The sequence below is a fragment of the Cuculus canorus genome, chromosome 12, assembly GCF_017976375.1.
Source record: "Cuculus canorus isolate bCucCan1 chromosome 12, bCucCan1.pri, whole genome shotgun sequence".
Classification (NCBI taxonomy): Eukaryota; Metazoa; Chordata; class Aves; order Cuculiformes; family Cuculidae; genus Cuculus; species Cuculus canorus.
In genome coordinates this window covers 12,780,394-12,796,857 of record NC_071412.1, presented here as the reverse complement: position 1 = coordinate 12,796,857, position 16,464 = coordinate 12,780,394, and the positions used below count along the sequence as shown (strand labels likewise).

Sequence of the window (16,464 nt, the reverse complement as noted above, 5' to 3'; positions counted from 1 at the left end):
TGGTTCTCAGACAGAAAGCCTGAACGCTACTGCTACAGGCAATGCATTTTATTGTGTCTCTCTGTATTCAGCTGTGTACAACCTGACTGACTGAGAGCTTCTTCCTGATGTCTCAACATTTACACATTTTACAAGCTGAAGGCTCATTTTTGATGAATAAGAGCCTTCATTTGAACTGAATAGGAAAATAAAGTGAAGTGTCAGAAATGCAAATTTTCTGGGCTTATGAATCACCAGAGTCTTGTACATATGACAAATGAAGCCACTTATTAAAAACAACACTTACCAGTGTTGTAGGCAGTAGGCATGGCCGAATACACCAGTCCCTGCGGAGGCAAGCTTGGAGTTGTCACAGACACCACAGGGGTAGCAAGAGGCTGTGTAGACTGAGAACTACTTATCCTTTGGGTATTCTATAAATGATCAAAAAGAACAACATGTCTTGTGATATCAGTTAGAACAATGGAAAATCAAGTGCCAATATAAAAATAGCATTCAATTAAAGTATGTTTCTTTGCTTTATTTTTTAGTTACGAATACATCCTTTTTGTCAGGATAGGTTTTCTAAACAAGTCAAAATGTTTCAAGACAACCAAAATTATCTTGGCAAACTGAAACAAAAAGTAATTAAACTCCCTGATCCGCTTCCCCATGCATGCAGATTTCAGTGTTAGAGTTGTAGGACGTAAAACTAAATGCCATTTCTTAGGGATATACATAAACATTCTCAGAAGTTCTTAAGTGATTTAAGAGATCTTGGTCTTTTTTTTTCTTTTTTAAGGGGTTTTAGTGCAGATGGTGAGCTGCAGTTCCACCAGAAGAATTTCCCACTTCCCAGTTGTTTATCGTTTTCAGAATTTTAGCTGCCAATTTTGACACTGTGCTGACTACACCTGTCCTGAAAGGAACACAGAGATCTTCTAAATTTGTGTTGATAAGACCTCAGTGATAAAATAATCTCGCTGTTCCCATGGTTCCTGAGAAGCTGAGAGAGTACTTGTTATAATGCAGATATGTTTCAAAGCAAATGACATTTGAGTTCACACAGAGCAACTGTGCTTTTTGACAGGAAAAACAGCTAAGCCAGATTGTCTCAGATTATCTGTCCTAACTGTAGGCACGATGGGGCTTTATAATAACGCTTTCTTTCCCATACACCAGCATGAACATCTGCAGCAAACATATCACTCAAATTAAGCTCTTCAACCAAATTTACTCTTTAGAAAATCCTGTATTAAACACCGTGGTGAACACCACCAGACAACAAAGCTGCTCTCTCGCAGAACTGCTCTTCACGGAGGCAACTTTACACCTCTCTTCAAAAAGCTTAGTTCAGCACAATTTAGTGATGCCAGATACTGTCAAAGGTTTTATTTTTAAATAACAGAGGGTTACCTACAGAACCCTTAGGAATACCAGAACAGTAGAAGTCTCTGCATCCTATCTTTCTACATTCTCACCGAACCATCCCTGATTAATGGAGGTAGATTTGAAACTGCTGAAAATGTTTTAAAAGCAAGCTTCTCTCTCTGGCAAAAAAAAAAATATTTGCTACGAAAGCAGCACTTCTTCATCTCCCTGGTAGGGTTGTCTTTCCTTGCTTTAAAAGACTAAGGCTACTACCACTTTTCCCTCATTTCAGATGAGTACACAAGTGTTCCAGTATCTGCAGCACCTGTTTTTTTCCCCACTCTGATCTTAAGAGAGTGAGCACTATAAACAATGCAAAATTCTCTTTATCATAATGGAATGAGCAGGTATAGTAGGAACACAGCTCTCCAATTTTCATCTTAAACCCCTTCGTTGGTACCTTTCCAATTTAAAGAACTAAAGAATGCCATAGCTACCACATTCAAATCAGCTACAGTCTTCCGGTGACTACCAGATTTTGATGTGGGTTTTGCTGGCTGCTGTTGGAAGCCCACCCTTGAGCCTCGTAAGAATCCAGAGGCGCTCTGGCATTGGCTCTGCAGATGTACCCGCCCTGTTTCAGAACTGCCAGACTTCAAAGCCCAAAGTCACAGAGGAAGTCCCACTGATTTTCTGTTTAATTTACCCCTTTAAATCACTCAGGTACTTCTGAAAATCTCCACTAGACCAACTTTATCTGGCATAACGATATGTTATTAGTGAAGATTTTTGTGTCTGTAAGGAACTGACAGTTTTCCAAAGCTTTCTTGGATGGCAGCCTGTAAAGTTGGGATTACTGTAGAATGAAAAAGTTAGAGGAGTACACTGGGAAACAATCCAGACCAAAGGATTTCCCCATGGGATTTCTTATTTTTTTTTGAGCTGCTAATAAAGGTGGTTTGCTGAGATAATTTATTTTGGATTACAATTCCTGAACAATTAGTCATACAAAGACACTAGGAAATATTTAGATGTGCCTGAAATTTGTTGTACTCAGAGATTCAGGCAAAAATTCATGGCAATTTTCAGGAATTTTAAGATTATTTTTTAAACAACAGGAACAGGAAGAATTCCACATATCTTTATGTCATGCTATGCTACCGTTCCGATCTGGTTTTCATATTCAGTGCTCAGGTCCAACCATACAGAATGAGCGTTCTCAGACCGGATTTGGAACTGCTTCCCAGCACTGGAATCGGCATCACGAGAGGCGAAGGCAGGCGGAGCGCTCGGCCCGGCCCGGGGACACCAGGGGGCCCTCGCTCCACGCCGAGCGGCTCCGCCCGCGCCCAGCGCAGCGCCGCCAGCGGGAGCGGCACCTGCCCTCGAGGGCTTTCGCCTAATTCCAGCTGCGATGCTATTTTGATTAAGTGCTTTACGGAGAGTTAAAGCTCTATTTCTCGCACCGGCAGCCACATACTCCTCTGTAAAGGCGAGGGGAACATGCGTGACAGCTGTTCATAACTGCAGGTCATTCCAACAAACCTTAAAAACTTAAATACCCGCTTTCAGCAACAGTTCCCTCCTACCTTTCCAAGTCCGTTGCTTAGATTTAAGTTACAAATCAACCGATGGCATGCATTCATCAAGAATCACTACACTGCCCATGCATTCATGCGATCAGAGCCTCCTATCAGCAACAGGTCCATGTTCAAAACCAAATCAAGGAACGTGATAAGCAAGACTTCTTTGTGTCTCTTCATGATGTCACTCTGCTGCAGCACCTTCTGCCCAGTTTGTGCTACAGCAGATGAACAATTTGCAAATTGCTCTAAAAATAAGTTACGAATTATTTCAGCCTTACGTTATTTTCCAGACAGAATGCCAAATGTTAAAATCTTTTGGAAAAAAACCAAAAAAACACAAATCCCAAGAGTTTCCTTTGAAAAGCAGAATATCTCGCCACTGGAAAAAAGGTGGAATTATTCATTTGCAGTTCTCTATTCCTCTTGGTAAACAGGGAACACCCCTGTGGTTTGATAATCTCATGCAGGATGAAATAATTCTAAGCTCTAAAGAGATGACCTCACCAGCAATGATGTAATCTTCAAAACAAGAGAAGTAACACAGGGCTCGTGTTACAATCTGAAGAACTTTATGATTGAAGCCACCTTCTAAAAGCATTCCAGTAATTTAGGGGATGATAAGTGGCTATTTATATTTTACATAAAAGACAGTAAGTATCGCATACACATGGACAGTTGCTCCATAAGGCTCTTTTCCAATGTTCCCTCCAAGAAAAACAGAAATATTTTGAGGAAAATCCCAGAAGTTTACAAATGGAAAGCACTAGACTTTGGATGTGTTTTAAACTTGAATTGGTCAGGTTTGGAGTTTGATAAAACAAATGTATTTTTGTCTGCTACCAAGGGAACACTGGAATTATTAAAAATACATAAGGAGACTACAGTTAAAAAGCTGTAGCAAAAGACATTTTCAGGATCTTGCTCTCTCTCATCAAACAGCAGCCCAAACTCACCAACTCCAATTCATCCTCCTCCGACTGTACTCGGCAAACAAGAGGGATAACACAGTTACTAAAAGTAGCATTACTTTTAAAAATGAAAGAAAAAGTCATATTTGTGCTTCAGGATTTTTATTTTTTTAATTAAAAATGAGCATTTGCAACCTGATTCTGTAAGTAATACTGCTATGAAGTAAAGTACTTTACGTAATTCAGTTCAACTTAAAAATACCATACTGAAAGAAGACAGCTTTGGCAAAATTAGTGCAGAGAATCCAGGACAGTGTTACACATAGATGACACAGGTAGACATGGAGCACAGCAATGTCTGGCTGGACTGATACAATCAACATCCAGCTCAGCAACAAACTATTTTTCATATACAACCATCATCCCATCTCAGCACCTCTACTCCAAAACCTCTTTCCCAATTTCCTCGAAAAGACAGACCTAAATTGAATATTTACTGTCCTCCTTAATAACACATCAGTAAATAGGTACTGTACACTAACGTCAGAACAACTGTATTATCAAGATGATCTTCTTGTACCTATTTTCACTTTAATAAGTGTATTTCCTATGTCTTCTACACTTCTGTATGCCTGGAAAACCTAAAACTTCAAGAATCATTACTCTAAGAATAATTATAGCTTTTGTTACTTTGATTAGTTTTGTATTAATCATCACAAATACCATTAACAAATGTAAGCAGTTGTGGTATCTTAAAAACAAATCAGAATTATACAGGGAGTACTCATATTGTTTATATCCTGCTCCTCTTCGTTATGGTACATTCTTCCACACACAGAAAACAAAAAATGTACAATTAAGCATTCAAAGTTTCTACATGACAGTGAAAAACTAAGACCAAAGGAACTGCCCGACCAAATTAAAGGAAAGACAGAGTAACTCTTCCTGAAAGACCAGTTCTGGTCTCAATGCTGTGGTTGCCTCATGCCCAACACCAAACTTGCGTGCTACTCCACATCTAGGCTGAACAAACATTACTACCAACATGCCAAACTGCACAGTAGTTTTGAGACATACACAGAGACTGGGCCTGATCCTCATTACTCTTTCATGTCTTCACGGAAGACATGATGTCCACCACAGGACACACAAGATTGCATTGCAGCATACCACATCAAACAAGTGTTTCTCTCAGACCATCATCACAACCGAAGCTACATTTTACATCCCACAAGCATTACAACCAAGGAAAAACAAGTACAAAGCGTGCTTTAGGGCACGTTAATAACAGTTCACCAATACCACCAGCCATTCCTCCACAGAATAGCGTACGACCCTGTTTAAAGCCCTCATCCTCCAAACCAACAAAGCTCTCTGTAGCAAGTCAGTAGGATGTCAAACCAAAACACTAAATCCCAGTCTATGTCTCCAAGACTGCACTCCAACCACATTTAGGTCAGATGGCTATTTTATACTTAAAAAAACCTTCCTTACAAATTTAACTTCTCCCAAGGCAACCACCTGTAACTTAGCTTTTCATTACTGAAATTTCAGAATACAAACACCTTTCTATTACTGTAATCTATGGTAAGCAGATGAGATGGGTCCTCCCTGTGCATGTGGACAGAACACTTCACTTTTACAAAGCCAGTCATGGAACAAACATTTTAACTTACCAATGGTGGCATCATACCCTTGCTGGAGGGTGGGATGACAACACGGAGGTCCGGTTTGCGATTGTTCATTCCAAGATTGCCTCCTCCAGGTGGAGGTGGAGACTTTGTAGGCATGACTTTGCCCAAGCCATTGCCACCACCAGTAGTTCCAAGTAGATTTGGTGAAGCTCGAGAATTCACAAACCCATTTCCTGAAAGAGGAAAAACAAATGTACAGTAAGATTGAAGAGAAGTAGCAATACAGAATTTTGATGGACATGCACAAATTACAAAATATTTCTTTTGTACAACTTCCAGTAACAAACTTCTCACAGGAGGTGTGGTATTGAATAATCGAACAAACAAAAACCACTGTCACCGGATGATCAATATGTAAAGGTAATATCACCTCAAGGACACACTGGGGCAGCATAAATGTCAAAGAATTACTTCTAATAACATCTGTTGTGGTTTTCTATTTTGCCCTTTGAAGTTCCTTCAGGCTTAGCTTGCAAAAAAACTGTGTGCTTTTGCACAACCCCACACTTCATCCCTAGCCCTCCAGAACATGAACTACACTGAACTGTGAAAATAAAAAATCAGCTCCAAGTCCCTATTTCTAACACATTTTCTTCAAACGCCTTTAAGATCTGCAGGACTTCAATATCTATTCTCTAATAAAATTAATCTCAATTGCAAAAATACATAGTCTGATTCTTATATTCGGCACCAATGAGGGGAACAAATCCTTTCCCTTAAAATTCATTCCAAGGTCTGGACACAGATACACACGTCATTTATGCCTGTCAATTTACTACAAAGAGGTCTTTCTCCCTTATTCTTGACAATCATTCTAACTGGAATTCAACAAGCCAAAGCCTACAGGACCTGGCTTCTGCACTGAAATCTCCAAAAGCCAAATACGCTCAAGTTACGGGCCTTAGCTTATACTCAAAACAGATCAGAAAAAAAGGAACAAGACAGTAAACCAGTGATGTGCCCAGTATTCTATTTTCCTGTACCGACAAAAATACCAAGATAACCAAAATGTGTATCTCAGAAAAAGCTTCCAAGCCACATTCCAACAATTTTATCATATTTACAGCAACAATTCCCAAAATACACACCACTTATTCAGCTGCAAATGAAAAAATAAAAAAGTTGTTAAGTGAAGGGACTTTCACAACAGGGAACCCTATAGTTCACACTACAGAACCTGTGTATGTGTGTATAAATAAATACAATCCACAGTGAGATTATGTTTATAGTTACATTGCAGTTCTGAAAGCAGCCTTTATAGTCACAATTCAGGGTAAAGTCTTTTACACAAAGTTCACTTGTGGGAAATTCTCTTCTAATTGCCTGTAGCGCCACAATGGCATGAATTTTCTATTATTCTTCTAATTTGAATAGGCCCCTATGCCCAATCCAATTTTATTACACTAAGTACATATTAATCTAAAAGCAATTAAAATAAGAAAGTTGTCAATGTCACATTCCACATTCTTTAGCAAAGTTTTTAATGCCTTTAAAATCTTAGCACAAATGAAGAACAGTAACAGGTATCAGTAAGAGCACCACACTTCGTGAAGGGGATGGGTACAGCTAAGATAGATATCTCGCGTCTGTTGAGAACCTTGGTGCGGATTCACTAGGATATGAGTGAAGGAGCCTGCTCCGTCACTACTGATCCCTGTTATACGGTGGGGGAATTGCCAAATGCAGTCCTCGCTTTTTCCCTGCCCACCACAAATGAAACAGATATTCTTCTATGAATTCAGAAATGGAAAAAACAACAATTAATGTAAGGATAACAAAGCTCTTGTGCTGCTCTTAAGTTTTATAAAGGTCTTTGGGAAACAGTTATCATCAACATTTTTAAAGAAAAAACAGTAGGTAGGTAGAACTTAGTAATTTGGAATTTGCAACCACAGCATTCTTGTTCACATATGGACAAACAGCAAATTTACAACATTAAAGCCAGGATTTCAAATTCTGGATTTACTTTCTTCGTGGAATTTCCTCCTGTGCCAAAAGCCTGACCACACACGGATGATCTGATACATCCCTCGAGTTTTTCAAGACTAACAGAGCAAGGAGGCATTATTCCAGTTTAGTATTTTACTGAATCATTTCTATGGGAGCTATGGGAATACTTTTTCTGATAATTCTACCATTTAACTTGGAACTTATGGGGGAAAGAAGGAATACAGACAGCTTTTTATGTCAGCATTCTTTCTCCTGTATTAAATACCAGAGCAAAATGTCATTTTGTGATTACAGCATCTACCGTCCTCAGCAGAAAACAGCAGATTTTACTGAGATGCTCCTAGGTTAGTGATAAAATTTAGTTAGAACAGCTGAAGAGTTGGGCTGGAGCTGAGAATATAGGCTAGAATTAAATATACTCTTGACTGCTAGGAGCACGCTAGCCACAGCTGGGTCACTCAGGAAAACCAACCAACCAGAGAAATTAAATTCTGTGCTACCTCTCAGGTTTGTGAGACAGTTTTGTATCAATAGCTATCCAATATATATGTGTCTAAACATTACTTACAGACAGGCTACATAGCATCGGACTGAAAGAGAAATCTTGCACAATGGACAAAGTAGAAGGTAAGTGGATTTGGAAACAAATTTGGAGGCGGAAAAATAATTAGAAAATAGCATCAATTCCACCAAATTATACCTAAAAAATTGTTAGTGTCTTCCATTTTCAGCAAAAATGCAAGAACATCTAAACAACTTATCATTATTAAAGAAGTCTGAGCTTTAATCTAATAATAAAAGGCATTTTATTACTCATTCGGCTGTTAGTGTTACCTTTCATACACCAAAGCTGCAGTGAATTTAAACTTCAGAACAATAACACTTTGTATAAACACTGAAGTTCTGTACAGCATTTTAGTCTATCCTGTGATACCATTTCCTGTCCTCTGTTTCCAAGCATTTCAGTAGCTCGTGTGTTAAATCTGGACAGTGTCTTTCTTCCACACCCAATACAGTCATTTCCTGCAGCCCTTATTACAAGGCTCTGCCAATCCTTCAGAAACATTTCATGCTTTTAGTAGTGCTGTCAAAACAACAAAGTCCTTGCCATTGCCTTCTCGGCGCAGTATCATTCAGCAGCAGGGCAGAGCCAAAGCATTTGCTCTGACAAAAGGCTGAGCATTTCTTCAAATCAGCATTCAGAGAAAATATCGTAAGAATGTAATAAATGTCATGTGTGCGATACTGTGGGTATTAATCTAATAGCAGCCCCTTGTTATATATATATAGCAAGCGTTGAACATTTAGCAAATGTAGACGTATCTATATTGATTATTTAAAGAATCATATGCTGGGGCTGCAATAAGACTATGGAATATTAGTTTTTAATATGAAACTTAAAGCCTTTTTTCCTGTTAACAATCCAATAAGAAAATCAACTTACAGGTTAAGAGCGAAAGGATAACTAAAAGCGTGGTATTTCTTAGACTAAGGTCAGGAGCCAGAAAAAGATAATGATTGCAGGATGATGCAACTATACGGCAGTTTGCCAAACTGAGGCTTTAATAGCCCCATAAATTCTACTTACTGTTTTGTATAACACAGAAATTATACCTACCCCACCCACTATAGATCTTCCCCAAAGACAATTACTTCACTTTTAAAAACCCTATCAAACTGAAAATGGAAATAGAATATAAAATCCTATTCAAGTGTAATATAAGACTACTGGTTTTACCGCCATCAGAAGAGATTTAACTCTAGTACTGTACAACAGACCATGAAAACATTTTCAAAACACTTACTTGGAAAATAGACACCAAGGCAAAGATGATAAGCTCTCAGTTAAATTAATTTTAAATGAGGATTAAAATTATAATTTAATTGGATTTTATGATAACAGACAATGTGTACTAGTCTACTTCTTGTTCAGTCAGAAAATGTTTAATATTGAAATAACTTCTTTTCTGAAGCTAAATGTTAAACCCCACCCATTTCAACAACTGCATATTCTGCCTTCAGAAACATAATATAGCTTAATCTCATCACTGTCCTGCAGCCCAAGATGTAGCGTTCAATCACATGAGCCAGGCTCATATTTCACTATATAAATCACATCAGCTGAAACAATGAACACACGTGGCTGGAAAGTACTGCACATACTTATTACTACTCAGGGAATAAATTATAGTCATTGACGCCATTAATCTTTTTTTGTGGTTCACCTTTGGAGAAACTGAACATTTACACACAGTTTTGGAAAATAATTGTGGGCAAGCAGTAAAGCAACACACGATTAAGAAAAATAAGAAAGGCAGTAAATAAATATTTATGCCTCAAATGACATCATACAATCCAACAAATGTCACTTAATTAGAAGTAAACTGAAAACTGTGTTTGCAATAAGTCATTAATTCACTACGCATCTCAAAGATCAGATAAAATCTATTTAAGAAAAACATTTACATGTGAACCAGGACCAGGGCAGGGGAGGGTCAGAGTGAGCCTACAATGTTGCAAGTAAACATAATAGCATTCCTATATGCATTAGCTGCTGGATTCGCTGACAGCTTCAACTTGCAATTAAAAAAAAAACAAATTGCAAACAAAGCCCAAAACAGCATTTACAATTCACACTATTTTCACCTTTGCACAGGAAGTACAGTTGATTTTACCAGCATTTCAAAACTCCAAAGTTCTCTGCTGGCTTTGGAAAGTTTTTACTAGAAGATCTCAAGGAAGCTGAAATAGATGTATTTACACCTATCTTTACAAGTCGATCCTTCAGATAATACAGTAACGGAAGGTCTTGAAACATGTCTAGCATGTAAGATTCATACTTCTAAAGCAGTACTTTAGATATTAAAACACAGGAAGAAGAAATACATGACTGGTTGTCCAGGGGATGCCTACTCATGTTACAAAACTAAAAAAACTCTTTCATTTCCCAGATTGCTGAAAATATTTTTTTATCTAAAGCTGCATAAAAGGAGAGACAATTTTCAAGGATATTTAGACTTTAAGAGGGCCTTCTTTAAGACAAGTGTTATTATTCAGAATGCAGCCACAAACCTAAACCAAAGGCATACTGCTTCTTGTATCTAAATGTTATTCAACCTTTTGTAAAGCATTAGCAGTAGCAACTGAGTGCCATCAAGGTCTCTCATCAACTAAATAGTTTACAGTTAGTGGAATCGGAGTTCTTTCTGAACTTGTGGATTTCTATGTATCTGTACAAAGCCCATGTAAAGAACGGCAAAGAACAAATAACAGAAGCGATATGCTTAGAACACCTGAGGATGTTTTGTCATATCCAGGGCAAGATGACATCACATAAATGTCATAACTTCATACACAGAGATACGCTGCAATACTTTAATCCAGCTGGGAGAATAATAATTAGTTATACATATGGCAAATTCTAACCAGAATTGTCTTGTACCTCTTAGCAAATCAGAAATTACGGTAAGATATGGTACACACATAACACAGAAAATTTCAGCTAAACTCTAAGACTAGTTTAGGGGCTGAATTGACTACGTGTGGATGGGTGGTTTCCAAGGAGTTTTTGCTACAATCAAAAATAAAAACCCCCACATTTCAACTGCTTTCTTCTACCAGCGTATTTTTCATGCTGATTTCAGCCAGTCACTTCTTGTGAGCTGATCTAATCAGAGGATGATTGATGGATCAATCTTTGTTACACGCTGACAAATGAAATGGGTTCAGCTTGCCCCCTGTGAACCAGCAGCTCTGCACTCCTCTTCCTGTACTCCTTTTCCTTGAGGAGAGCGTGGAAACTGTAAGAGTAAATAGGCTGTTCTCAGAGTTCCTCAGGGATCCTTCAGCTTCTTATTTGGAGATGGGTGAAACACCAACTGTTCTGTTAGCCTGTGTTATCTTAAAGATCAGAGCAAGGCAACACACTTTGCCAACATCATTATCATTAAGGAGCAAGAACCTTTGGCCACTGCAGACTGTGACAAATAAACTGAAAAGAAAGTACAGCAGATTACCACCAGTAATGTATAACCTTAAGTAGGAATATGCTCAAGGTTTACACCTACTTTCCTAAGGTGGTTGTCTACAGCAACAGTGCCAAGCTTTTTGTCTGGTGCAGATGATACAAACTCGTGAGTTTAAGAGTGGGGGTGGAGGGAGAAGAAAGACTCTTCTCAAGGAAGAGGCTGATAGATCAATCCAGTTTCAATAAAAATTCCTGCAAGAAGTACATTTTTCCAGAGGTTGTTGGATCCATCTCGTTGGGTGTCTCTTGTTGAATGACACAACAAATCAGTAAAAAGGTGTGCACAGAAAGCTCTTCTGTAACTGAAGCCTTCTGGTGTACTCTTAAGAACTGCAGCATATAAACCACTTGACTGGACATGTGAAAGACACATAGAAAAAGCTCTCTTAAGCAGCCAGGCCCTCAAGATAGAAGGAACCATTTACAGGTGTAGCCTTTCACATTTCTCCACCTCGAGCCCTTTCTGGCAATACACAAGCAATTTACAGGTGCGATTTACAGGTGCGTGCAAGCTGACAATCGCACCTCTGCATGATCCTTCCTGAGGCCAGAATAAAAGATCACTCACGATCTAGACTGGCTCTTCATAGCGCTTTAATAGCTCACAAGCACACTTTTTTTCAAGCAGGCACTTCCTTCATCTCTATTCCAATAAATTCAATATTCCTAAAGCTACTTGATATTCTCAGAATCTGAAGAAGATTCAGCTCTGGAACAAAGAGGAGAAATTCAGCACTCAAGACCACATCTTCCTAATCCATTCTTCAGACAATAAAATTGTAAGAGCAAAGATAATTTCCCAGAAGATTACCTGGGTCCGCAATCTGCATTACTGACCAGAAGAGCTACTTTACTGACAAAGAAATGCACACCCACATAATAGTGTGTCCTTGTGAGATCATGAAGAGCCTCCACTTCCAAAACTCCCTCAAAATCACCTAGGACTGGGAAGAACTTAAGGAACTCAGTCCAAAGGTCTCAGACTTTACAGTTTTCATTCAGCTCAGGTCCTTGGCATGGTTCTAGGTTTTTTTAAACTGAACTCTACAATAAATGTAGAAAAAGACTAAATAGTTTTCTATCTGCAGCCATAATTAACTTGATATACACACTTCAGCAGCAGCTGTCAAGGTCAAATTGAGAAGTTAGCAGATTTACTCCATTTGGTTATGAGTGGTTTCCTGATTTTGGTTGGAACTGAGAAGGCTATTGTGCATCTGACAGGACTGAAAAGAAGCCATGCCATATCTGAGTAGAAAGTGGGGCTCTGACAACTTAAGCTACTCCAGCTTAGTATTCTAGTGTTAACTACGCATTTGAGCTTTGCTAGTTACTTCTTATGGATGTTCCACTGCTCTTGGACAGCCACAATCCTTACTCATACAAAAAATCTGTCTAGAAATGAGTGGGTCCACATATAACATTTTGAGTTCAATGTTCTGGAAAGTAAGAGATAAGTGATGCATTTCGACTTTTCACATGCCCTATCAATAAATGCAAGAAGGAAAACATTTTACTGCATTAAATATGTTCACCAAGCTGCTGTAATTGGGTATTTCTACAGTTTAACATTCAACAGCAAGTGCTGTAAACAACTGTTTTATTTGCGTATTGAGAGAAGGAGTCTTAAATCTGAGGCTGCTGTTACTAAAGCCTGATTTTGTAGAAGAGGCCTGAAACAGCCCGATAATAAACTTATTTAGTGTGCCTTGGGAAATACTATGGAAATCAACATCTGACCTTCATGGTTTCTAAACATAGTCATCTTTTTTTCAACTGAGGAAGTTTCCTACATTTAAAATTTTGCTTACCTGATGGAAACCACACTTTAATATTTCATATCTTTGCTGCACATAGGCAAAGAACGGATAAAGAGTGGAAAGTCAATCCTGTGCTTTCAGCCTTGTAGTTACAGCATTTTCTTATTCATAAATTCAATTGCCTCACTTTATCCTCAAAGAACGTTTTCCCAGTTGCCACACTTAGTAGCCAGCCAGCAAATACTGAAACGTCACAGTTGCTTCTTTAATTCCTTGCTATGAACACATACCACAACAAGAGTTATGTGTATTTCCAAAACAGACCTTCAGTCACCAAGATATCTCAAGGCATGGAAGGAAAATGGAGGAAGTGGGCAAATTGTCATTTATTTTGCCCTTCTGCAGCAACATAAATCCCAGTGTCTGCCTGCTCACTATCAAAGTACTAAATTTTGTTTAGGGGAGACGAAATATTATTTATATGAAAAAGTGCTATGGTACCTTTTTACTGAAGACCAAAGAATACTGTGAAATTTCTATTTGGCAAGATCTCAAATTTGTTTTTGAAAGAAATTCTGATCAACTTCAAAATTAAGACAGAACCTAGGCATCCGCTTCCAAGATTTATTGCTTTCTTTGTATAACTGCTATGACTAGCAAAACACACATGGCAACAAAAGCAACACAGTCTGTATTTCTCTCATTTTGATTGGCACCACAACCCGTTCCAAACATCCGGGTCTTTGTGAATACTGAAGTTGGGAACACAGCTGAGTTGTCCTTAGTGTAACAGTTAAGTGCAGTGAGTTTCATACAAAGTAAGAAATTTGGTGAACATAAGATCTCTTTATAGTGCTGTAATTAAACCTGCAGAGAAACACAGAAGCAAGAGCTGCCCAGTCCTACTGCAAACCACTGAAATAAAAAATGCAAATATTACTGTAAGCAATAAGAAAGGGCATGGCAGTAAAAAGCTAAATGCTTGGTAAGAATTTAAAAGACTTGACAACTACAAGGCAAACAAGAACATTATGCCCTTTGTTCTTCCACAACCACTTTTTCAAAAGAGTCAAAATAAAAAAATGCTTTTTGTATAACTGTGATACTAAACCCACAATTCTCTTTTTCAAAAAGGACATCACACTGCACTTACCAACTGGACTGGTACCAGCTCCATTTGGCACTGTGAGGTCAGTTGTCCCCAGCATTCCACCTAAGAAACACAAGGCAAAACATTAAACTAACTTGCTCTCATTACAGTATCGTATCATTTTGTACTTCAAAACTCAAGCCATTAAAAAAATAAATGGACCGATACCACTAAGAACTTCTTGGTGCTTTTTGTGTTTTCTAATTAAAAAATTTAATTTTTAATTTATTTTTTTTATGTTTAATTTAAAAAACACAAACAAAAAGAGGATATGGAAAGAAAGCACAGTCATACTGAAATCCTACCTGCATTGCCAGTACTGGGTGGTCTCTGAGGGGCCCCAGGTGATACGTTCCGATGCAGGGTGGTTTGAGGTGGGGAGAGCATGGTCGTGTCCGTTAACGATGAACTGGCTGCCAGTGATGGGGATACGAGGGAACTCCCTGGGTTACTGTAGGTTAAAGTGTTGGGATTGGACACTGGAACAGTAACCGACATGGAGAAGTTCTGGGCAGGCAAACCAGGCTGGAGGAAAGAACACAAGGAACACATAGAAAACGACTACATTAGCATTGTCTATATTTGCAGAAACAGCACATTATGAAAATATACATTAAAGTTTGCCAAGAATAACTCAGATTTCTTTAAAACAGGAAAAAAAAAGAGTTAATTATGTTAGTTTTTAACTCTATTGAGCATACAATTGTAAAATGTCCATTTATTGCAGTATGGTGTTAAACTCTTATACATCATATAAATACAGTTCAAAAAAATTAATCAAACTTCTAAAATACCGAAAGTTCAAATAGAGAAATATTCACATGACTTCACAACCTCAGAAATACAACAATTTACTAATTAATTTGGATTATTACAAATCAACAAGCCAAACATGTCTACAAATGAAGTGTTGCACTTCCAAAATGTCAGCATAAACATGCACATTATAAAATAGTCAGTCATTACACAAAAAAGAAAAAGTTAGTAATAACATTTTTCTATTAATAACCTTGCCAAAATATTGCTATTAATCTCTAAAAGTTTTTCTTTTTCAATAGACTAAATCAACTAAACAGATATTTAGAAAGTCACTAAGTTCAGTAATTTGAATTTAACACCGAGTCATTATCTGATCTGTGTTTCACAGAATCTCCTTGAATAACCACTCCATCTCCGTTTCACCCAAATCTCCTTTTTTTTAATTCTAATTTTTACAACATTATTTAAAAGGCAATTATTTTTTCTGAAGTATATGTTTGTTATTCAACAACTATTTGAGATGCCTGCCCATCTATGGTACTCAATTGGGTATGACTAACTTCTTTGGCCTTTGTCTCATTCCTATCCTTTGACAGTGATGAGTTTCTGAAACAAAAGGGACTATTTTCTTTAACAACTCTCATAATTAGTGGAAACAAAAGCATGACAGGTACAATTTAAGGGTAACAATTCAGTAGTATTTATTGACACAACAAAGGGATAATAGTTTTGATTTAGAGGTCAGATGCAGGCAACAAACATTCATGATGTAGTAAGTATACTTAAAAAGATGCACTTTTGTCATGTGCAGCTTGAAATTTACTTGGAATGATCCCTTCTGTACAAATTTGATAATATTAGAAATACAGCAATAACTATTCTAATCAGGAGCAGAATACATCTTCTGCAATGAACAAAATCTCTTACAAGCGAGAGCCAACGGCAGTGTCCCTACTGAAGCATTCTAAGAATAATTATCAATTTTTGGCACAGACTGAAAGAAAAAATAATGAAGCACAGCTATGTAATGCTAGCAAATCATTCACAGTATCTAACTAATGACAAGCTGTACTGGTATTTGTTTTCAAGGGGAAACTACTCGAAGAAACAATTCAAAATCTACAGAAAAAAAAAGGTATGCTGTCAGGCAACTCAAACGAAGTTGAAACATCTGAAGTACACTTAAAACAATGCTGGAAGCTAGATGCGGCTGGAGCATTTTTTCTGTAGGTTTCTCAATACAGAGCTAACAAATGACAGCTTCCCCCGCCACCTTACAA

The 16,464-nt window shown here is 37.8% G+C and overlaps 1 protein-coding gene across 8 annotated transcripts in view; it reads right to left on the bottom strand.

The window, feature by feature from the left end:
• MEF2A (myocyte enhancer factor 2A) overlaps positions 1 to 16,464 on the bottom strand; it is an 82,226-nt gene that overhangs the window by 6,620 nt on the left and 59,142 nt on the right. For 6 of the 8 annotated variants that reach the window (XM_054077510.1, XM_054077509.1, XM_054077515.1 and 3 more), the window contains 5 exons: positions 14,731 to 14,950; positions 14,429 to 14,488; positions 5,521 to 5,711; positions 3,890 to 3,913; positions 287 to 413 (listed from right to left, as the gene is read on the bottom strand). In XM_054077510.1, coding sequence (XP_053933485.1) covers positions 287 to 413; positions 3,890 to 3,913; positions 5,521 to 5,711; positions 14,429 to 14,488; positions 14,731 to 14,950 — 622 coding nt within the window. The remainder of the gene's footprint in view (positions 1 to 286; positions 414 to 3,889; positions 3,914 to 5,520; positions 5,712 to 14,428; positions 14,489 to 14,730; positions 14,951 to 16,464) is intronic. The other 2 variants (XM_054077513.1, XM_054077514.1) reach the window with 1 other exon arrangement.